Below are 25,957 nucleotides of genomic sequence, written 5' to 3'. Positions count from 1 at the left end.
GGTAGATTGACGATACTTATAGTAGAATTAAAAGCATGCTTATTTAAATTACTTGGAACCACAATCTACTGTGTGAAATCTTTTTCGTTATTTCATTGACTTTCTAATGTTAATTCTAGTAAAATATGTATGCAGCGTGTGCTCTAAGCGAGATCAATATTAACAAAGTAACATTTGCTTTAATAACCATTATGTTTAGACTAATTTTAACTACTTTCTGGAGGCTCATCTTTATATCCTTTTTCAATCTTATAATATTTGTTACTATGAGTGGTCTTTCAAATCCTTTTCTACCATCCTAAATTTAAAAAAAAAAAAAAACTTTCTTTTTACCACATCATAAATACACATAAGATTTCACTTTTAAGTATATCTTTAATATTTTAATTATAAAAATATTTATAGTAATTAGTTTCATACACTTCTATATTGAAATAATAATTTCATCAGTTACATTCGTCTAGTAATTTAATATAATAAAAATGAATATTATAATTGAAGTAATTTAATACTGTCATTTTTAATTAGTAATTTTATTGTAATATAAAGTAAAATATTGTTTGATAAAATACATTAAAAGTTTTAAATAAGTTCCTTTTTGAAAATCATGAAACAAACAGTACCAATTATAAAAATAATGTTGCGTTAAACACTAAAGTTAGGCATCTTTTTACATTCAATGGTTATAGGATGTTTTTGGAAAACGAAGACGTACAGATCTGCAGGAAATAATTACTGATTGGCCCAAACTCGTTATGGTGGACCCCTCACTTCTGAAGGTTCGCACACCCTTTCTAATTTGTTTAAATACAAATCGAATAATGGCTTGACATAACTAAATAGAATATTACATGCTTTCCTACCTAAAATTACCTTTAACAGAAACAGGGGTCTCCAAAATAATTTTCTCAAATTTAAAATCATCTACATACAAATTGTTCTCTTTATCCACACACATATATATAGTTTGGTTATATATTCAATTTAGGACAGCTATGATATAATATTTCTTTTTAATTTAAATAAGAGATAATTATGATGTATACTATACTCATTGTTTTTTTAAGTATTAAATCTAGAGAGAAACTTTAGTGATGGTTAGAGAGATAATAATCACGAAAATGAAAAACTTCCTATAGTACACTTGTACTAATATACTTTTCTATTTCAAATCCCGCTGATAATTTTCGTAGTAAGAATTCGAAACTCGGCTTACATATTCTTTTAAGATTAAATTGTTCAAAGCGGATTGCAGTGTCAAGGAACTTTACACAAAATAATCACACCCTATAATGCAGTACATTCGCATATTTTATAATCATTTAAAAATACAAAACCACCAAATAATTTTAAAAATACAACAAGATATACAATATCTTAAAGTCCACAATTTAGGTTTCTCAATATTCAAACACAAACTTACTGAATATTGAACGTGAGATGAATGAAAACTTGTAAAGTTAGAAGTATTTTTATTGAGTCAACTATAGTATATGAAACGTAGTATCATTTTACCCGCTGCCTGCATTTACCATAAAACTTAGAAGTTAAATGATGTTTTTCATGTAACATGTATAATAAAATAGGCATATAACCTATATGCAAAAAAAGAAAACTCAATGGCAAACTACTATTCAATGAAAGTAGCTAATGGATATAATTTCTTCAATGCTAAAAGCCAAAACATAAACTAAAAGGGAGTAAAAGAGAACTTGGTTGCAATGTTTTATGATGCACTTTTATAAACTGAAGATAATCATGAATCAAATACCAAAAAGATACTAAGCATTTAAATAGCGTTCTGCTGGATAATTTCGGTACTTTATTGAAATAATTCTTAATATACATGGTCTTCTATGTCAAGCATTGCATCGAACTATAACAAGATAATATGAAAGTAAAACAATATAATATGAAAGTAAATTACTAAAATATACATGTTTGAACGATTGACATCCATTTAAAAATATCAGATATCCACTCAATTATAAACAGAACAACTGTCGTGACTAATTAAACTCAATCAATTTTAGTGAATTCTTAATCGGATTCAACTGACTGACTTACTAGTCTTACATTTTCATTGTTTCTATTTTCTCTGTTTCATATATCTTCATCTTATTCTGTCTATTTTGTTATCTATGTTCTTCAGTGCATTATTTAAACATCATTACTTACTTCCATATTTTTTACACACATGGCAAAATTTGATTTTTATATTCAATCTGCAAACTTTCTGCTAAATAATAATATGGGTTTTCCAATCATTTTTAGTAGGCACACAAATTTATTTCATAAATGTACACTACTAATAATATATGTATTGTTTCTAATAACAACCCATTTATCAAGTCTTTAGCAAAAATATTTTACTTACAGTGAAATTGTTTCAATTTGATTCAAATGCACCATTCGTAAGTATTCATCCATTTTGTATTACCTGAATGTATACATGAATAACTAAACTACCAAGGATTCTTAACGTAGGACAAAAACGTCTTCTTCAAATTTTGGTAGTTCAAACTATTGAGTTCCTAATAAATTATTCATCGAAACTAACAATAATTCTATAATCTCAAAAAACTTACTAGTGAAAGACTAAAAAGTTGATAACCACTAGGGAGTAGAATCTTGTGAGAAATCAAGTCAAAGCTTTAGACAAAAGCAAATGCTTTTGTAGTGAATATAATTGAGAAAATGACTAGAGGCATAATTACAAACTTTATGACTTCAATTGTAATTGACAATGTAGAATTATAGGAGGTTACATGAAGATTCCGGAGGACGTCATCATATTTTTTATTTGACGTGACTTAGTATTAAAGAACATATATATGGTAGAGAAGATAGGTCAACAATTTTAAAACATAAATGATGACTTCTTTTATAACAAATGAATCCCGGAAACATGTGAAACCATGTAGTATGTATTGCAAAAGGAAACAAAGAAAATGCGCTGTTTCTTATCAATTGATTACGATAGAGCTTTACATTTAAAATAGGGAAAACTTTGAAGGGAATGTGTAAATAGAATGCTTACAAAGATATACTGTTAGCCTAGAGCGTAAAGGTTACACATAAAATGATACGTCAAACGTTTAACCGATGTTGTAATTTGAGAAAAGTCATATGCAGTTAATAAATACGTATTTCGTCACTTAATATTGAGTGGTAAATTCTTTCATTTTTTTTGTAGCTTATGTGTTTTCTATGACAGCATCAATCTGTTGAGCAGGTTTTTAAAGTAAAACAGTAACCAAGTGAAGTGCGATTTGATATAATACCCACAATTTAAAACTAATATTTTACACAATTAATCTGTTTTTAAATAATAATAAAAGTAAAATCATGGGATTAGATATAGGGTATATTTTAACTTAATAAAGATATATAAAAAATTGCAGAGTGCTGTACTCGTAGCCTTGCAGTTGGATAGTCTGCACATCTACATTATAAGAATATTTAGCTTCACATCGCTGTAGACACAGTATGTTCCGACACATACCAGAAAATCCTGTTGTACATATTGCCCTTCGAGGCCTAGTTAAACTTGAATAATAAAAAAAACAACGATAAATGGGAAAGCGACTCGAGCGATGTTGTTCCCTTTACTTAAAGTCATCATTTCGCCATTCGCGTGAAAACTAAGGAAACCCCAGAAAATTCTCATTCAGGATCACAGATCAATGAATTCGAAACCGAGATTTCTGAGTACGAAGTAAGGATAATACTAGTCAGTAGTCTACGCTTGCTCGGTATATATATATATATATATATATATATATATATATATAGAGAGAGAGAGAGAGAGATTAAGAGAGTTTCAAAGTTTCAATATATTTAGCACCACTATTAATAAACCTGCTTACTTCATTCATGACACAATTTCACTATCTCTATTCCTTAGTCGTTTCCTCGTGGCTATATGGTGAGTGTATGCGTCTTTGGCGTGGGAGACTTGAATTCGATTCCTGGTGGAAGCTAATGTGATTTAGACACCACGTTAAGCTGTAGGTTCTCGCCTCATATAATTTCGTTGCTAAAAGAAACGACAAGCTTCAAGTTTGCAAATCTGTTATTTTAGCCTTTACGATACAATATGCGACAAGACAATATATTTTCAATGCACTGGTCAATATTTTTTTGAATAAACTCGAGAAGAAAAATACAAAATATTCATTTCTAGTTCAACTATATCTCAAACAATATATTTTTTTTCAATGTTATAGTAAAAAAAAGTTAATTTTGTAACAAATATTTATACTACATACATATATACATTTATGTTCCTTGACGCTGCACTAAAGCTAAGCTTAAGAATGTCTTCATATTAAATCAATTATGAATATTCATTTTGAATTTGATATTTGTGTCACCATCTTAAAATAGTAAAATTGAATTACTAGTTTTGAAGTTTACCAGTTCACTATGTAACTCTCTAAAGTATAAAACGAATGTAATTTGTATTTTCTCACTCTTGGTTCCCTTACTCTAACACCAAAATAAAATTAATATTACATTTAATATTGATTTGTAGAGGTCATTAATTTGCCAGTAAGAGGTCTATTTAGCAGAAAAAACTATTGTAATAAATCTAAATATACAGTATATCAAAAATATTACTTTAAATCTTAATAAATGCTACATTTTTCATTGGAGATTCCTGTTAATTTATTTTAAATATTAGCATCTTAAATTACCTCAATAACACACATAATTATTTAAACTACAGTTTAAAATTTTTCACTATGGATAATTTAAAAAATATTTTGCTAGTTTAATAGTATTTTTAAAACAAATTAATATGTTTTTTTTTAACTTTTGATGCGTAATTTAAAAATATTTCCCAATCCTTTTCTAGTCATTCAAATTTAACTGCTTGTCTATTGCATGAATTTCAGTTGTAATAGTAATAATTACGATAATATTCGTAACATTAATGATTAAAACATTAATATTAATAATATATCTTTCATAATAATTACAATTATTGCTACATTAATCAAAATTAATGAATTAATGACCAATAACAAATACAAACCGCTTTCCATAATAATTTCAGTTCTCCAGATGACGTATTTGACAAATTTTAATTTGTGTTTTAGACTAGTGAGAAACCACCGTCGAGGAGGCCGTCCTTGGCTGAACTTATACCTGATTGGCCAGTTCTTCATCACATTGAGAAGAAGGAGGTTGGATTAAATTGGCCTATATTCAGATAACTATATATATCTATATATATATAGGTCACATTATAAATCTGTCTCTCTCTTGCTGTCTCTTTCTCTTGAACTGCTTTCATTTCTTTATCTCATTTTCGCACTACTCTTATCGTGTTGTGTTATTAACCTTGTGAGTGGACTTCCTACTTCTATTTGTTCAGTTGAGTGCGGCAAAGCACTTTCTCTCTTATCTCCATGTCTTGTCTTACTTTCTGGAAAACATTGCCATTAATGTAAATATGATTAATTTCAAGTTATACGACTAAATTCTCTGTAAATTGCCAATAACTGATTTTTATTCAAGTAAATATTGTAAATGTTAAACTGAATCAATATATTTAAATAAAATAACTCAGAATATTTAGATAAATTTCTTCGGGTGTAACTAAATAGGTATAAATTAAAGGAATATTCACATTCAACAGTATGCGCTTTATCATAAGATTTAAAAAGTGTATCTCCTTATTTTAGAAGCAGATGCAATAAACATTTTGTAGTAATATTCAACTACCATGATTATAAGAACAATTTTTCGAACTATTATTATTCAAAAAGTAGATACACCTAGGAGAGTTAATTTATAACCAAGACCAGAAAATTTACATTTAAGATAGACTATTTGCATTAATCAATAAAACTTACTTCTACTACAAAGTTGTGAAATAAGACTGCAAACAAATTACATTTAATAAGTACTGAATTTTAAATATTAAGTAAGAATTTGTATATTAATAATTTTGAGTAATAATTATTTTATACAAGTTCTTCATGTAAAAGAAATTACTCTCTTTAGGAAAATATTGTAACCCAGTGGCAATGATTTTCCGTTTTCTCTTTCTCATGTAACTTTTAACACGTTAAGAAATGAAGAAGCCGTTATTAAACGTTATTTCTAAACGATACTTTCTGCTAATAATTTCAATGTATTTATTTCAATTCTGTTCAAAAGTGAAACCCATTATAACACACACTTCAATAGAAAGAAATGTGTTTTTTCACTTCACATACAAATTGAATTGTGTAGAATCACGTCTATCATTATTTGTTAAACATTTCAGTTAATTAAATTTCAAATTTATATCAGTGGTTTCGTGACATATATTTCCGAACATTGATCCAGAAAATAGTTACTTGTGCTAAATTCATATGTTTAATGGATTGAAAACATTTTAATGGATTGAAAGAAATATCGTTATCAATGAGGAGTAAATTAATGAAATAATATATGTATCATTATCCAAACATATTTCGGATTTCATTATCGCTTTTATGATTTCTTATACTGTCTGTAAGAGAATCGTCTTCTATCTATCTATTTTCTTCCTAGTACAAGTATTTTTCTAGTTAATCATACTTTCCTTACATTATATATATATATAAATGAAAGTGGCTATGTTTCTGACTTCGCACCGCTTGAACCACTCGATCAAATTTTCAACATGGGTGAGGTTCGGGCCTCGGACGGTGCAACGTAGAGGATATATATATATATATATATATATATATATATATATATATATATATATAACTTAATAATTCTTGAAGCACCCGTCCGATCTCGATCAAATTTGCCACATAGATGAGGTTCGGGTTTGGAAGTGTTTTTATCGCTTAACTTTTACGTTGTAATTTAGAGGAGGTGGAGGGGGGAGATATTTAAAAATGACCGAAATTGACCGCTGTTAGTATCGAATTCATAGTTTTCTGGGTCGTTGAGAGAAACAATCATACTTCGAATGCCATTTAAATCTAAATTCAGCCCCGCAAACCTAGAGGAGGGGAACGAGGAGATATATAAAAATGATTGAAACTGACCGATATTAATGTCGAATCCATAGTTTTCGTGGCCGCTGAGATGTACAATGACACTTCCGGTGCTGTTTAAATCAAATTCAGCCCACAATAGTAATTTTTAATTTTTACCAGACTCAAGACATAAGGAGTTGCGCATTTAAAGCTTTTATTTCAACCCAGCAAAGCGGATAATCAATGCTAATTTTAATTAAATGCTACCAAACAATTTATTTCTCAGATATATATCTTGGTATTGTACATTCAGGAATTTGTTATTCGTTCAAGAGTTGTTAGTATTTTTAAGTATTATTTTCAGTTTTGTTTACTGCTAACTATTTGAAACACATATTTGACTATTTAAATTGTGTGCGGATATTGCGTTCTTTCATCATAAATAAGGGTCAACATTTTGTTTGTTATTCACAGTACTGCTTTCTTGACATTTCGTAATAATTTAATAGTGAGAAACGAGGGGAATATAGCACAGAAGCTTTTAAATTATTAAAATCTATAAAATAATAAGTCCATTGTGTTTAATTGGCCACTTGTGTGACCTGACTAAATTAGCCGCTTTGCTTCTACAGAAAATTTCAAATATATATATAAATTACAAATTAAGTAGTAATAATAGCATGCAGCTATATCTCCATACCTTAAGAGGCATGTAATAAAATTTCGTAGGTAGGCAACAGAGGCAGTTCCTGAGGGAAGTCACATAGGTAAAAAATAAAGTTTTACCGCTTCAAATTAAGGAAGAGAAATTACTTAATGTTCTAATTCTTGTATATAAGAATTAGATTAGAACATAAGAATTAGAATTCATTCCTTTAGTTTAAAAACTTTAATTTTTACCGATTTAACTTTCCTCGCGACCAATCTGTGATAGGCAAATTACAGAAAAGACAAAACAAAGCAAGCAGGTTCTCTACTTAATATACCACAAATAAGAGCGGTTATCACTTGTTTGAAAATGATTTTACTTACATTCTTTGTGTTTTTCTTCTTTTAATAAACACAAGAAAATCTTAAATAAAGAAGAAGTTGTGTTGCTTAAAATTATCAACATTAAATAAATTTTAAAAGACCATAATAAGCATTTACCTCAGTTTTCTCTTAAGTGTGTGGTAAATGGATTTCGCTTTCTTCGTAACTCTGTGTTTAATAATATTATATGAGTAAAGCATGTATAACTCGTAACTTTAGTTAAAGTTAATAGCTCATGAAAGTTAAAGTTTAACATTAAATGTTCTTGTGCTTGCAAAACTTTGATATAGCTGTGAAAGATATAAATATATATACATATATTTATATGTTTGTGTGCGTGTGTGTACATACATAAACATAAGTAATAAATGGAAGTAGTAGCCAAAACTTACAAACAAGTCAATTAAATAATTTTAGTTTTGTATTTGTACAGCTTACTATCTAAATCTATATTAGAAAGTATTATAAAAGCGTACCTGTTCTTGCGTAAAACTTTATCGAGTATTTATATCTATGACATAATAAGAGAAAAATGAAAATATTTATGTCGCTTTGTTAAATTCTTCTGTATAGTACTATTTTTTCTTCTTTTCCTACCTTTCTTATCATTCTTTCCTTCATACTAACAACTTTCGTGTCTTTTATACAGAAACATCTTACTTATCTTCATCAACACAAAACACACGAAAATTATCAACCCGTTCTTCTTTTACTGTCTTCTTGGTGTTTCTTGAGTTTCTGTTCTGTGTTTTGTTTATATATCTGTTTCAGTTTATTGCACAGCTTCATTTCTCTGTCTCTGTTAATCATTGTTTTATTTATTTTTATATTTTTCTATTAGCTCTCTCCTTTGTAATAATACTTTCAGGTTTTCTTCAAAGCCAGTGTCTGTTCTCAATACTCCAGAATTATTCTCTAAAGAGGATTGCTATTATGACTGTATTAATCTGTATCTAATATGCTATTTTTTGTTATTTAGAAACAAGAACAATTTTTGAAACCTCTTGTGGACCAATATGTAAAAGAGGGAAAAGATAAGAAAGTCACATTCGAAACAATATTCTCCAAACCAAACAGCAAGCCAAGATGGTTTTTCCGCAAAGATGTGAGTAGTTCCGTTGTAACTTATAAACAAAATTTCAACAAAAATATATGCTAAATTTGCTCTAGCAAAATAAATAAATAAATAAATATCAATTTGCATCATGATTTACATTGATCAAACCTAATCCATACTTCAATGTTTCACTAGAATGGTATGTTTAATAGAATTTAATGTTTTGCTACAGTGATACGCTCAATAGAATTTAATATTTCGCTACACTGGTACATTTAATAGATTTCAATTTTTCACCACAATAGTACATTTAATAGAAAAAATTATATGGAATACTTGATGCAGATTTCAGGAAAAAGTATGATATATATTGTTCTTCAGTTATGTATAACTGTTTACGGGTAATAAGATCTTGTATTTAGATTTTAATGCAGAGGGTATATGTGCCTCTCAAACAATGTGTAAAACACTAAATAGCAATTAAAGAGCAGCAACACAACGGTTCCGTGATTAACCAAAAAATCGTTTAACGAAATAAAAATTTCTATTAACTTTTTCATTCGAGAGAAACATAAGTAGTTCTATTCTAATTATATTTAGAAGTCTTAACTCATCAATATGCTTTATTTCATATGGCAGCTGCTTGTTATTGTATAACATAGTTATACAATTCCAATTGTTATATTTTTATTATTAAATTCCTATTTTGGACAAATTTAGATAAAAACAACTAGAAAATTTAGAAAAATAATTATTCTGTTATAGTGATATATTTTTTTTTTTTACAAAAAATGAAATTGAAGTTTCACTAAAGAACTTCATTACAGTTCTTAATAAATATATAATATCTTGAAGTAAAATTTTCAACAGAGTTTCAAAATCAAGTAATGGTATTATTTTAATTTGTAGGTCTTTGGAGTAGTGGAAACCAGAAAAGCAGTTTTATTGACAATATTTTAATCAAGAAATTTAGAGTGTAGAAAATAAGATCAATTACTGACATCTTAAAATATGTTGTCAGAGATTGTTTTCCCGTTTGATTCAGCAATTTTATTTTTGCAGTTAATAACAATAATCTAGATAGCTAAAACTGAAATTTTCAATGTTTGTAACCTTCTATTTTCAACTAAACAAGAAACAAGGATGTGGGTTATTCACATTGTCCTGTAGGCAAGTTTATAATAAAACCATTGTAAATGTTGTACATTTTTTAAGAAAAAAAGAGGAAAAGAGGCACTGAATTTAAATAAGTACGAACATTTCAGGTAATATTGAAGTAAGACGTTCAACCAATTAAGTAAAATCAGATGTATATTATTGTCGAAACCACTAAAACAGAATACCCAATACACGAGATATTGTGAATTACTTTGTGCAGGCATCTATACTGCAGACATCTGTACATTATTTATTTAGTATTTCTCCATTCATAAAACATTTGACTAATTTCGCATTTAATTGAAAACACCACAAATTCAGATTGTAATACTAATTTTATAGTTACGCCATTGAACTATAGGAAATAAAGAATGTAAACAAAGAATAGTACGGAAAGAGAAACTACTGTTAGGTTGTTTCCCAGATTCAAAGGGTTTCTGGAAAACAGACAGCCATGCGCCTGTCCTATATGTTTTAAAGCTCCTTTACTTCCATTATGAATTGACGATTACTTGTTTCGGTCAATTATACGTATTATTAAAAGTGTAGGGATTACCTGTTAAATCCTGTAACATTCAAACACAGGTTTCATGAAGTTTTCATTGTCTTTAACTGTTGCTATTCAATACAGTTTGTTCACTATTAAATTTCAGGAATTATTCCCTGGATCCAAGTACAAATTCAAGAATGAAAATGATGTGTACACTCTCATTATAAATCAGCCTAAAGTTGAAGATACTGGAAAATACACAATAGAAATTGCTGGCATATCTTGTACTGCATACTTGAATGTTGAAGGTAAGAATGAAGAAAGAAAGAAAATTCGTCTTTCATTTCGAAATATTAAATGTAATGATTTGAAGTAATGTAATGCTTTGCTATTGTTTCAGATATTTCAAAGACTTTAATCATTGTATATGAAAATAATATTTGCACATTTTAAGTTTCACTTTCTAGCAGTATTGTCTTCCTTTTCATTTTCTCATCCATTTAAATTGAGAATCAAACACCCACTAATTACTGATACAGTTTCATCTACTTAAATATTATTTTCCATAAACTCGTTAGTGATATAATTTTATTAATTGTTTCAATTGCATTTATCACTATCCTCTTTAGAACAAAATGTATAAATGAACTAGAACTAAATATTTAGTTCTAGTTCAGTAGATGTAGAACTATATATTTCTTTTGACAAATATTGCTAAATTGTATTTTTAGTATTTTTTTCACTTACACAAAAAAAGATCTGCTCACTGTTTACATTCGTTGACTACCGCATCTAACACTCTTTTCTTATAGTTTTCTCTCTCTTTGTTCCTTTTTTTTATCAAATAAATATTCTCTTTTATTAGAATGTATATAACTAAAATAATAAAACAAAAGTGCGAATTACCATTGATCATTCTTACCTCTCCTACTTCTTTCTATTTCTGCGTCAGCAACTTTTTGTAGGAGCTTTTTTTTTTACTTTTACTAATTTCTGTGTAAATAGTTTTCGCTCATGTATTCGTACGTGTAATGTTCTGTAATAAGAATGATCACTCTGAAAAAAGCCAAGAAACTAATTTTTAATTAATCTATTAATAAAAGCGCAATAAATTCAATTAAAAGATTGCTTTCGGGTTTCTCAATATACAAATAAGTTTGCAGCGTGTATATTTTTATATTCTTTTCCAATATATTTCTTATATTCACCGTATTCTGTTAGATGGGACGTAACTGGAAGGTCTTCAGAACCTGCCATGAGGAATATCAGGTTCTTTAAAGGTCAAATAATTTTAGATACCTGAAGACTCGATTTTGGTAACATGCTGCTATACAATAAAAGAACACTCACAGATCCTGCCACCCTGAATAAAATTTTTATACACGTTGTATATGTCATGCATATTATTATGTATTATGCATTATGCATATGCTTATTATTATCGTTTACATTCATATTATGCATATTAACAGAATGTGTCGAAAGAAACACGTCGTTGTTTTTCGTCTGCTAGGTGCAGTGCAGACCTCCATTCTCATGTGAAAATGATGATTGAGGTGCCGAATATAATCATAGGGAATGACTTTCAACCCTTCTTACACCTAATGACACAATTAGTAGAGGTTTATTGCCACGAATTTAGAGCAAACCAGGCGCCTTCAACCCAGCCTCATACATGCTCAACAGATTTTGGTAATTGTATAGCCCAAGGGAGTTAACCTATAATTAAAGAATGCGTTTGACAACGCAAGAGTGTGTGGACTGGTAGTGTCCTGTTAAAAGAGCTTGACATACTACGTGAAATCCGAACCACAGTAATGCATTCAAGTTTAACACTCTCACACCGGGAATTCAAGCCGAGATGCCGTGTTCCAAAGTCGTGCGCTCTAGCTACTAGATCAGCGAAAAAAGGTGTGAAATTATTAATAGTACATTGACGTGAGAAGGCATTCATTATTTTAATTTCCAGCTACTTACTTAATAATTCATATTTTATATTACTTTCGAACCATCATTTGGGCTCTTTATCAATACCAATGGAAACAGCTTACAAAATAATACGAGAAAAAGTAGTTCTGTACTGTTCTGCACAAGTAGAAGCAGAAAACTTCAGTACAAGTTTTGCTTATTTGCAGGGAGAAACATATTTCCCTTTTGCTATTCTTTAAATTGTTTCCATCGTAGCTGAAAAAGCCTCAGTGAGAGTTTCAAACATAGTGCAAAATAAACGTTATTAAGAACTTAGTTGTCTTTCTCGAATCAACAATATTCTTGTTACATTTTCTCTATAAGGTAAACATAGCATAATTCGATATTGTCATATTTATTTCTTGAGCATATCCCGTACATAATTTTTCTCAAGATAAGCCTTCAAATTATTCTACTATTATTTATCTATCACTTCTTATTCAAATTATGTGGTACATTCTAAATTTGATCTAAATTTAGGGTGACAGCATTATTATATAGTGTTAATTTTTTTTCGTTTTATTATTGGTTACAGGTATAATATATATATTTTGTTGCTTTGGTTTCAGAACCTGACCCAGTGTACACATTTTTGCGACCACTGAACAAGAAGACAGATGGATTCGTCAAACATGAGACTGTTATGGAATGTACTGTCAGCAATAGTATGGCAATAGTTTCCTGGTGGAAGGGTAATGAGAAATTGGAGGTAAGTTCAAGTCAAGCACCTCTGTAAAGTTTCTTGTGATGCTTCCTAGTAAAAGAAACAATATTTTGCTTCAGTTCAATAGCACGGTTAACAAACAGAGCTTAAATATAGCAAGATATTATATACTTATTTGTAGTTTAAAAAATAAACACATTTAAAGGGATTTTGAAGTTAAATATTTTTATTCTTCGTGACTTTCTTAAATCACTTCCCAAAAATATATGAGATTTGCAAGAACTGCACAAATTTCGTTGATATCGGGCGGGAAACTTCGAAAAACTTTTATAACAAAAAAACGTGATCTCTTGAAAGGTAAAATTAATGAACTTGAAGATAATAGTAAAACCAAAAATATTCGAGACATGTATAAAGGCATCGAAGAATTTAAGAAAGGCGGAATTCTCACGGATACGAATAGTATTTTGATATATGGAAAGATTTTTTTTGATAATCTGCTCAACGTGCAGCCATAAGGTAATGCACGTGATGAAATTGAAGTGCATACAAGAGAACCGTTTGCCACCAGTGACCCACTTTATTTTTCACTACGTTACACGGGCTATATCATTCATTTAGCCAAACCACCGTTGTTCCACTTCAGGCACACTACCCGTTCTCTTGTTGTACGAATTTCGTTCAGTTTTCTTCTCAGGTTTTCGATGTAACACGGTATTGTTCAAGGCAGTTGCTAACAAATAAAACTGGTCTTGGGCGTTTGTGGGTTAACCGAACAAAAGTAGAAACTGTTACCAAGAAATTAAAGAAGCACACATATCAGGGTGTAGACAAAATTCCTGCTGGATAAAAAAAAGCTGTAAAGTGAGATACAGGAACTCATTTTTCTCATATGGAACAAGAAGGAATTGCTATAAGAGTGGAAGGAATCAATCACTGTTCCAATTTACAAGAAAGGCGACAAAACTGGTTGTTAATTATCGAGGCATCTCTCTTTTGACAGCATCTTATAAGATTTCTGTCAAACATACTACTACCAAGATTGGCCCCATATACAGATGAAACTATTGGAGATTATCAGTGTAGATCAACACGAAATCGATCAACTATCGACCACATATTTACCATTAGTCAAATACACGAAAAGAAATGAAAACAAAATAAACCAGTACATTAATTATTTATTGTTTTGAGGAATGCCTATGACTTAGTTAGGAGGAAAACGTTGTGTAACGTTCTTACCAATTTGGAATACCGAAAAAAGTTAGTTAGATTAATTAAGACGTGTTTAAGTGAATCCTAAAGTAAAGCACGAATAGGAAAATACTAGTCCACGAATTTTCACATCCAGAATGACTTGAAACAAGGAGATGCATTATCTCCATTATTCTTCAATTTTGTTCTAGAATATTCCATAAGGAAAATCAATGATAGCAACCAGGACCTAGAGCAAATGGTAATCACCAGATTATGGTTTATGCTGATGATGTCAATCTGATAATAGGTGACATGAGAATAAAACAAATGCAGAGGTTTTATTAAATGCTTGTACGGACTAAATGCAGAGAAAACTAAATACATGGAAGTTCGCTGTGACCGTAAGACTGCAAATTATGGATATGTTAAAATATCAAATAATACTTTCTACAAAGCAGATTCCTCCAAATATCTAGGATCAACATTAACAGATCAAAGCCATATACACGTAGAAATTAAATGTCGACTTAAAGCAAAAAATTCTTTTTACTATTCAGTCCAAAAGAATTTGATTTCGCGAATCTTGTCGAAAAATTTCAAGCTTAAAATATATAAAACGGTAGTTATGCTTGTTGTACTGTATGGTGGCGAAACATGGTCGCTTACTTTAAGGGAAGAACGCAAACTGGAAATATTTCAAAATAAAATCCTAAGGCGAATATTCGACCAAATAGGGACGGGAATGGGAAATGGCAGAAACTTGATAACGACAAACTGCGTAATTTATATGGCTTATTGATATATTAAGTGTAGAAGTCTCAGGTAGACAGGCCATGTATCCAGAATAGAATAAAGTAGAAACGCTTTCAAAATTTTATCTGGAAACCCAATTGGAAAAGACCATTGGGAAGACATTGCGCAGATGGGAGGACAATGTTTAGATGTATCTCACAGAAATACGAAATGAAATCTTTCCGTTTAACGTCCCACGATTATGCCCACGATTAAAGGCTAAGGAAGATGGATGATTAAAGCAAGTGAATGATGATAGAAGAATTGGTGAAACAATAATGTGGGAGGTAACGGGACTAACCCGAGAAAACCCACGAACACGAGGTTCTTTATCACAAACTTATTTGGCCGGAATCCGAACTAGGAACCCCACGCACCAGATATAAGCACTCTGCCAGTGAGCCACCATGTCCCCCTCACAGAAATACGAATACAAAGTAGAAATTGGATCCCGTTTTTTAAGGACAGAAGTCAGTGGAGAGCTTTTGTAAAATCGACATTGAACCTTCGGGTTCTGTAGCCCATAGAGTTACTATTTGCTTAAGCACAACATAAATGAAAAATAGGGGAACTTTTACACAGAAAATTTAGAATAGAGACTTGTACAAATGCTAATAGCAATGAATGTTGATTGCAACACTTGTACTTGAAAATATATGAATCTTTAAGCAACTGATTCTTGAGATATAACTTGAGCAATTATTTTAATTACTTATAACAATATAAGAAATAATTACACATGCCTCTTTTCGTAGTAAAGATTGTTTTCGTTTTTACTATACCAATATAATATCAGAATTTGTCTTTTACTACATTTTAACAGAATAGCCTTCTAGGAAAGAAAAATAGAATAAGTGTAACCCGGTGTATTGCATTATTGTTACTATTATATAATATCAGAATTTGTCTTTTACTACATTTTAACAGAATAGCCTTCTAGGAAAGAAAAATAGAATAAGTGTAACCCGGTGTATTGCACTATTGTTACTATTATTGCTTTATAATTAGTTTCACCCTTCAAGGAAATTGCATTGTCACCTGGGCATAATCAACTGTTGTCTAAACGAAATTATATCATTGTTTTCCCATGATTTTAACAATATCGTTCTTATATGTTCCCTATAAATTACTCGTCTAATCTAAAACATAAAAAATACTGAATTTGTGGCGTTTTAGAATCTACAATAAAGCAAAAATAAGTTGAGTAATGTGTACGATCTTAGTTTTCTTTAATATTTACCGTATTTATTTTACGTTCCACAATGCATAGTCACAAAGAAAAAAATTATCGATCACAAAATGTATACTAAAAATAGGCATTGTCTATTCATCATGTAATCAGGTTAATAATTTTGTTGTAATTTTTAAATATAACTTGAAATTTGTTCCCCAAAATATGATTTTTTTTTATGTTGACTGTACAGTCAAAGCAATATCCCAGCAATGTTAATGTGTCAAACTAAAATTTTTAGATATTTTATTTCAACAAATTTGTATGGAGGTAGTAGAAATGCAAGGTATAGATATTTTACTCCACAATCTTGCATAAATAATATTTGATAAAGTTAGAATTAGATATTCTTAAAGAAATTGTTTTGATTATCAAACATGATTTATAAAGAGTGGAAAAGTGGATGACTGGACCGCGACTCGAGCTTGGGATCTTCGGTGTACTGTGCCGTGTCGATGCTTAAATCTCTATGCTACACAGTCTGCTTCCCAGAACAGCCATACACTCTCTCACTCTTGAAGTCAATGTTCTTTACTTAGATCAGATGGGTTGTACCACAATCTAGCTGTTGTGCTTGGACAATCCAGTGTCCATATTCAGAACACCGCTTGACTGTTGTATTACCAATGTTATATATATATTAATTAAGGGAGAAAACAACCGATTTTTTACACATCCAAATTTGAATTACAATTATGAATTCGCACCTACAGAGAATTTGGTGTGTAAAATTCCGGTTATTTCCTCCTTTCTTTATATATAATGATAGTACAACCGTCACAAGCGTTCTGAATATGGACACTAGATTGTGCAAGCACAAGAGGTATGCTGTGGTACAATCCATCTGATCTAAGTAAAAAAACCACCGATTTCAAGAGTGAGAGAGTGTATGCTATTCTGGGAAGCGGACTGGAAACGTAGTGGTTTACGCATCGGCACGGCATGATACGCTGAAGATCCTGGGTTCGAGTCATCCACTTTTTCAGTCTTTGTATATCGTTAAATTCGTGCCTACAGAGGACTGGGTGTGTAAAAAATTCGATGCTTTCCTCCTTTCATTAATATATAATCAAATATGATTGTTTTTCTCTCAGGATGGTCCCAAGTATGATATTTCTAAAGATTTGACTGGAGTATGCCGACTTACAATTAAGGATTCACAACTTGAAGACAGTGGAAATTACACTTGTAGAATTGAGAAACAAGAAGATAAAACCACAACACAAGTCACCATCGTAGGTAAGTTTTTAATTTTTTTTTTTTAATTTCGCATAAATCCCTTCCATGTGATTGTTCACAAGGAGTAGTTTACTCTTTTTAGCAAGTTCCTTCACAGTTTTATGAAATACGATTCACCCGCTTTTATTGTTCTTTTATAAACAAATATTTCATTAATAACATATGGCATAAATCACTTCTTCTGAAAAAATCTACAAGGGTTAGTTTACTTTTGGGGATGAGTTTTCTTTGGGAGAAGTTTTCCGATAACGCCTTGTAATTTTGTTCGTATTTCACAAGAAAATGTTTCATTAATTCCAGCACAACATGATTTTGTTTAGGGAATTGGAGCATGTAACTTTAGTGAAGTTGCTCGTACCTTTTATTAATAGTCTACACGACCTAGAAATTTACCATGTGTATATATTACCTACACTACGACCATATACAGCCTTGTACAAAACAAATCTGTTAATCATCTCACGTCCATAATCTTTGTACTCTCGTTCATAGTAGAATATGTTCCAAGCAGTAGTTTATTGGAATAAACATTTCGATAAATATTGGAAAAGTGTTCCAGATATGTTAAAATAAATGACAACGCTACAATTTAAATATACTGTACTTTCTGCTTGGTCACGTGTATAACGTAGTTTGAAAGTTTCTAATTAAATCTAAGACCATAATATCTCATCTTATTGTTGATAAATAGGAGATTAGTACCTCATCATGTTACTAGACTCTTTTCATGGCAAATTACCTAAAACTACATTACACTACTACGAAAAGATTAAATTTCATATTAGAAAGAGTAAGATTATTTTCCTTTAAAAAAAAAGAAGAAGAATGTTTCTATTTACGCCCTTTACGATATTTGAACTGTAGCAATTATTAAAACAAACATTCTACTATTTCAGAGTATCCATACAAGTTCGTAAAAGTACTGAAGAGTCAACAGGTAGTAGAGAAGGATGTTGTCACATTGTTATGTGAGTTGGATGAGGCTGATGGTGAAGTAAAATGGTATAAAGGAGATGAGGAGATCAAGCCAGAAAAGAGGTAAATATGCGTCGTTAATCTAGAAATGATAATCATGAAACAGGTGTTAGGTTGTTCCAATTGAAATATCCGTGACACGTGTAACTTTCGAAGTCCAAAACCTGAACATTACAATACCTGTTTAGTCAAAGTAATCTCTAGCTACAGCCACACACCTTTCTCAATATTTAACTAACGATTGGAAAGATGGAGAGACATTATAGAGGGTAGTTTCTCACCACAAGCAAAAACGGACATTTCAATCACACTAACATAACATAAAAAATATGCTTAAATAATCCTGAACTTTACTTACCTAAACTGCTTGATACCGTAACGGAGTTGGTTACATTAATAAAAACACCAAAAATCAAATCAATCTGTTAATAGTTTAACTCAAAGCCTTCAACCCGTTAGACAGTGCAGGCTAGTTTAACAATTTCATTGACGCTCATCGATCACTGAGCTACGCTGCAGTACTTAAAATTGTTTTTATTCGTTTTTCAAATTAAATACTTAATGTTTGAGAAGAGCGTGGGAATTCCTTGAAAACTCTTTGGTTTAGTTATTGGTAAAATTCTAAAATTAAATATTTTCCTCTTACAATATGTAATTTTCTATCGATGGTAATCTGATGGTGTCAAGAATGTAGGGAATATGATACAGCAATAGAGTGCTTTGCTTGTCAAATTAAAATCTCTATTAATCAAGTAACTTGAAGGTTTGAGTCACCAGTTAGTTTACCAAAGAATGGGAAGCACAAAAATGACTCGATTCATAAGCGACTACCTGGGACAAAATAAATTTATTTTATTTTTGGTGCTTAAACATCAACCACTGAATTACTATTTCATTAGTGCTATTTTTTTTAAGGGTCCAAATTATTAAGGATGGCAGAAAACGAAAACTTGTATTCAAAGATGTTAAGATTACTGATGCTGGAATGTACTCCTGCGTATCGAACGCTGATAAGACAGAAGCTGAATTGGTTGTTGAATGTAAGTAAAATTGTACAATATTATTAGCTTTTAACGAGACAAAAGTTTGTTTAAAAATGATACATAAACCAATGAATAGATTTTACCAGCGACGCAACTAGGCTAGTTGTCGCCCGGGGCAACAACTCGCCTTAGCGTCCCCACCCCGCTCCCTGATCAACCAAACAAAACGCTCTCGGACTATACTTGATATTGACATCACACAGTAATTCTCCTATTCCATTTCTTCTTCAAGTTGTAAGGTTGATTTCAAAATTGCAGTACATAATTTAATTTCTAGTACAAGATAAAACACCAAACTAATTAGTATTTGATTGACAAATAATTTGAGAGTTGCATGCTTGATATATTCTTATAGTCTTATCATAACAACTGCAAATCACAATGTTTTTGGAATTATATCGGGATGTGCATATGTATAGAATGAATCAACACTCTGTTGCTTTAGAATAGAATATTTAATTATGACAGTCAAACTGTTGTGTCGAGTATCATTTAACTTCGAGTGTAATACTCGGACATTTTACAATCTCTTAAATTGACGTAAGTTATATGAAAACACAAAAAGCTGGAACTAAAATTTAAATTTCGGAGCTCTTTTGGCTGCAAAGCTTTCTACAATGTCCTCAAAAGATATCTTTGAAGCTAACTTAGGCTCTATCGATATAATCCTAAGGTTGGTGAGCCGTTGTTGCCCTGTTAAGTTTTTAAGAGTTTTTTTTTTTTTTTTTTTTAATGATCTTCAGTTTGCTAAAAGCTCTTTCCTTGCCTTATAGTGAAAATAAATATTTGCCCAGCTTTGCGCCCCTTTAATCCGGCGCCCGGGACATAAGCCTCGTTTGCCTTCCTTAGTTACGTTACTGGATCTTACTGAGTTGAACTAACTTAAACTATATGTGCGCGTGTGAAAGCTCATATCTAGGTTTTAAGAAAATGGAGAAAAAAACAATTAGTTTGAAAACCCAAAAATTGGTAGTGTACGAGAGCCATGCTACAATTGAGATGAAACTTTTCGTTAAATATACCGTAATTAAACTGCAATTTTACCCGTAGTAAGATGACAGTACACAGTATGGTTAATGAGATATAGACTAAAATTTTCATTAATTCTTGAATTTTAATTTTTGTTTAACTAAAATATTACTAGAAAAATAAGACATATATCAGTCAACAATCACATCGACTTGAAGAAAACAACATGCTTGAGGGTAAATTCGCATGGGTAGTTTTCAAGAAAATCAAAAGAACGACCTTTGTGGCATTAAAATGTGTGTCGTCGCTCGTTGCCAAACATAATGATGGTTTTCATTTTGCTGGAAGAAATTATTAATTTATATTTTAGTAACTCTTCTCGGGATATCAGCCAGGCGAAGATATTGGAATGCTCTTGCCTCTAAATAGTCACTATATATGCATGCTCACTAGTGCTGTGCCGTGGAAAATTAGCGTCCCAGGCGAGAGTATACGACGGCACCCCCGTACATATGAGTGAGGTCAGCAGATCAGCCGCGAAGCACCACCATGATTGGCACGAAGCGTAAAAGTTATCAAAAATAAACCCTACTTTCCCTTGATTTTGAGTACTTTTTATTACTTTTTTCCTTCCATTTTATATATATATATGCACATGCATTTTCCTAACATGAGTAACATTTTTCCTCTCTTTTTTCTTTTCTTCTTTTCCTCCTGAATTTTACACAGGTAATGAAGAGTGCTGGTCGCTATAAAGGGGGTTCAATTCTTCTTATGGAACTATGGAACTATTCCGTTCCAGTAAGTCCTGATCATGATAAGGGATGGTTGGTTTAAAGATGTGGTTGTTCAGATGGCTTTCACTAAGTGTATGGGGGTTGCTGAATTCTTGGCAACTAGTAGCATGCTCTTCAGAATTCGATTACCAGTTGAGTCCATTGTTTCCATCATCCTTGAGCGAGAGAAATAAGACATTAAAATAAAAAAAGAAAAGAAAAAAACTTGGTAGAAGTATTGTTGGCTTGATTGATTTAGAGTTTTGCACCCATTCCAGCTATATAAGATATGAATATACAGCTTAGCGTGGGATTCGAACCGCATCAGCCCCACCTGGAATCAAACCCGGGTCTCCCGTGCTGAAGGCACATGGTAGAAATTTCTTTATTGAATTGACGTGTGAATATATCGAAAATATGGCTGCAGTAATGTAATCGGTAAGGCGTCTACCAACCAACGAGGCGACTTGGATGGGGGCGGGATTTCCTTCCCGTTCTTTCCTCGTTCCAAAATGACACAGGGTTTACTCAGTCGCTAAAGGATAAATAGTGAAATGAATTTTAAAAATGAACTTTATCTTTGTTAAATTCTTTAAAAAAATAGACGAGATAAAAAGTTAGCTGAATTGGTTAATTTTTTGAAAAACAAATTAAAATGCATGAAAAAGTTAGTTGAATTGCACATCTACAATATGCAAAATACTATAAATTAATAAATGTAAAAAGAAACGAAGAATTAAAACCATAATGTGACAGAATGTGTGTGATATATTAATATTTACTGTGTTTTGTTTAATGTAAGTTGACCAACGCTTGCACTAAGCCAGAAATTTTTATTTTTAGACCAAAATAGATTTAACAAGAAGCTGAAAGATACTACTGTCATTGAGAGGGAGAAATTAGTTCTAGAGGTAGAACTCCAAGACCAAACTGCGTCTACGAATTGGTATTTTAATGGTGAACCAATAAAGGAATCTGAGAGGTAAACTTTTAACACAGTCTCTTTGATATTTCGTGTGGTGTCGAAATATTCTATTTGTTGCATTCTAAATCCCTTAAATAGTACCTGCTCCACACTAAAACATAAATACCATAATTTGTTAGAATTTTGAAGTAAGGACCATATTTACACATTAACCGATTTATACATTAAATTATATAAATAAGATTGGTGAACTTATTAAACAATTTTTAATTCAGTAAATTTTTCACTTTATACCCGTATATTTTATAACTTTAGAATTTATTCAGTGGTGTAATTTGTACATTGAAGACATCATAAAAATGATAACTCTTAGACATCTATAATGATTAATGATATAAAAAGTATTAAAGCATATTACATTTGTTTTACTTTGATTTTAATTATGGTTATTAGCTGTAGTAATGAAAGAATAGTAAATATCAACTAACTGCACATTGTTTCAATATTATTGTCATAGAAATATATTAAATTTATTAGAAAATGTATACAAATCTATACTTGTTTCAGAGTCGAAATTAAAAATTTAGGAGGAGGTAAACATCAATTGATTATAAACAGAGCCGAACTCACAGACGAGGGTGAATTTATGTGCGAATCCGGAAAATTAACTTCAGCTGCTAAAATAACAGTGAAGAAAGGAGAGGAGAAACCAGTTATTCACTTCGAAGGAGATGTTGAGGGACCATGTAGCAAACCAATTGTCTTCGAAGTTCCATACACAGGTAATGCACCAAAACTAACTCGCTCATTCTGTAGCTTAACAGACCCAAAAATTATCGACGCAGAAACAAAGACCCGCCATTGAACAACGTGATCAATCCATCTTGAAGTTCTCGATAAAATTTTCTGTTATATTCTTTCATTGTACCCAGAGATAGGCATTATCAATAATACTTGAGCGAGTTATTACATACCCTTAAGATACAGTTTAATCATTTATATTTTTAAATATATTAAAACGTAGGAAATATATTGTCTTTGTGGATGAAAAATAATGCTAATGTTTCAGAACTTTGAGGGAGGTTTCATTTAACCTGTTCTTCCCAAACGCAGGATTACAATCACAAACATTATCGCCGTCCATTAACGGCAATGTTACACAATTTTGAGCTTATTATTTTGTATTTTGGTACGGTGTGTCACGATCATCTATCGTACGGATCTGTACAATATTTGCCCTTATTTTTCTTTTCTGAAATGCTTATCAGTTGATAATGATCAGTAAATAGAATGTGAAGACAACCTGCGGGTAGCGTCTAAGATGGAGGTGAAATATTACCAAGAATGAAGATGTGATAACATGAAGTGCAAAATTACAATATTTGATGGAAAATGTTATACAGCGAACGAAAAGAAAATATAATACATAGCGATCGTGATTTAACATAAAGAATACAACTTCCAACAGGAAATGATTTTTAGAAAATTTCTTATTTTTTATTTTTTATTTTTATTATTTTTTTTAAATTTTGTATTTTGCATTTTGCATTTTCTATTTTGTATTTTGGAATTTTGTATCGAAAATATTTTTTTAACGACATGTATTATTTTTAGTTTTATATCAAACGTACTCATAAAACTTTAAGTATTTTTATTATCTGTACCGAAAATATATCGTAAAATGTTAATATTTTATTTTCTATAGAATAAACATTTTGAAAACTTTCTTTGCTCATTTCCGGGTGGACTTTCTGTGAATTTTTACATTATATGAAGTATGAATTCGTTCACTCTTCATTCATCTTCTCTGTTCTAAGTAATTTCCTTGAACAATATTTTTGAAAATCTTTAGCCTGAATTCCTCACCGGGACCTTTCAACTTTTGCATCTATACAGTGAAAGGGAAACATTGTACTTTATATACCTTTAATGTATCATAGCACAGCAAGTAAATATGTAAAAAAAGTAATAATTTAAAATATTTGGTTTATTAAAACAATTCTGTTAATATACATTAATTCCTGTGTTTGAAAAATAACGTTTTTCGTCTACTTTGAAAGTAATTATAACGTAGTAAAACGTAATTTCGTATTGTGATTCCTCGCAAATAGTTTAAAATTAAATTAAAAATACAATGCTTTATAAACTAGGCAGACAGACAACACTAATCACACATGCACAATAGTGCCTACTGATGCATAATATTAACGTATATAGTAAGTAAATAGAAGGTACGTCAAAACATTCAGGTAATATTCCTCACATCTAGTTGATTAAAATTATAGATAGATAGTTCAAAAGGCACCTTTGCATTCATATTTACACTTACATGATATAGGATTTATCAAGAAAAATAAGTAACTGTACCTTAGAATTTGCTCTTAAGCTTGATAAACTGTTATCTAACGATATTTAACATCAGTTTGTTCTGTAATGTTATATAAGAAAGAACATAGTTGCTTAATATCCTCAAAAACCGTGCTGGCTGGAACTTAAAGAATAAAATAAATTTGTTAATGTACTGTTTCAAATGAATTTAAATTTTATAAAGCAGCCTTCTTTCATTTTTACAAATTTAATGATAACGCATAGGCATGCACCCAGATGAATACTTTTGTGAAGTATACTACTAGTAATGTGACAAAACATGGCATTTATGTATAGGGTATTACTATAATAAAGAGCATTGTAGTTTGTTGTGAAGCCTATAGAATGCTCTTTCATATCGAGTGTCCCATGCAGAGGTACACATATCAATACTAATAATCCAAGTTCCTCAGATAGCTATCGACAGGAAGAATTAGATTCCACTTTGGCTAAAATCCACCCTGGGTAAAACACTTTGGCTAAATCCTGTTTTTGTAATCTAATTAAAGGTAAGGTCTTTGAATCATTTCCCTCAGACATAGTGCTGTATGATTTACGTGAATGGAACATTGTATAGTAGAGGCTTCATGTAGCTTAAACTTAACTTTTCTCTAAAATTACTAATGCATACCTAGGTATAATATTATTTATTTAATCTTATTTTGATATTAATATAATTTTCCCTTTTTCAAGCTAAAACTAAATTCAGTTTCCAAATTATATATATTCCACGTAATTTATTTTACTAGTGCCTAATTATTAACAACGGATCTATCTGAGTGCTACGAAAATTTACTGATTTGATTTTACTTCATTATATCTTAACCAAGTAGATAATTGGTTTAACATTTGAGTAATATCAATAGTCTAACCAATGATTTTGTCATCGTTGGCCAATAACATGTTTGTATCACTGTTTTTGATGTTATATTACTGACTTCTAAGACCATTGCAAGATTATTTAAGTCAGAAATAGATTTGATTTATAATAAAGCCTTGAGGGTCTCTACAAGAAACATGTTTCTAGTGGAAAAGGTTATTTTGAGTACCTTTGTTCTAATTATCATATATAATGACAACCTAAATATTATTATTAAAATATATTA

General features: G+C 30.6%; 1 protein-coding gene across 50 annotated transcripts in view; it reads left to right on the top strand.

Moving 5' to 3' along the window:
- bt (projectin protein bent) overlaps positions 1 to 25,957 on the top strand; it is a 437,567-nt gene that overhangs the window by 204,650 nt on the left and 206,960 nt on the right. For all 50 annotated transcript variants that reach the window (XM_081762406.1, XM_081762402.1, XM_081762405.1 and 47 more), the window contains 9 exons: positions 5,106 to 5,192; positions 8,980 to 9,105; positions 10,869 to 11,013; positions 13,243 to 13,382; positions 17,652 to 17,796; positions 18,693 to 18,834; positions 19,687 to 19,811; positions 22,403 to 22,541; positions 23,052 to 23,266. In XM_081762406.1, coding sequence (XP_081618532.1) covers positions 5,106 to 5,192; positions 8,980 to 9,105; positions 10,869 to 11,013; positions 13,243 to 13,382; positions 17,652 to 17,796; positions 18,693 to 18,834; positions 19,687 to 19,811; positions 22,403 to 22,541; positions 23,052 to 23,266 — 1,264 coding nt within the window. The remainder of the gene's footprint in view (positions 1 to 5,105; positions 5,193 to 8,979; positions 9,106 to 10,868; positions 11,014 to 13,242; positions 13,383 to 17,651; positions 17,797 to 18,692; positions 18,835 to 19,686; positions 19,812 to 22,402; positions 22,542 to 23,051; positions 23,267 to 25,957) is intronic.

Source organism: Thermobia domestica, chromosome 6 (genome assembly GCF_964235325.1).
Source record: "Thermobia domestica chromosome 6, izTheDome1.hap1.1, whole genome shotgun sequence".
Lineage (NCBI taxonomy): Eukaryota > Metazoa > Arthropoda > Insecta > Zygentoma > Lepismatidae > Thermobia > Thermobia domestica.
Note: the sequence above shows the minus strand (reverse complement) of the source record. Positions and strands in the feature narration are given on the sequence as shown.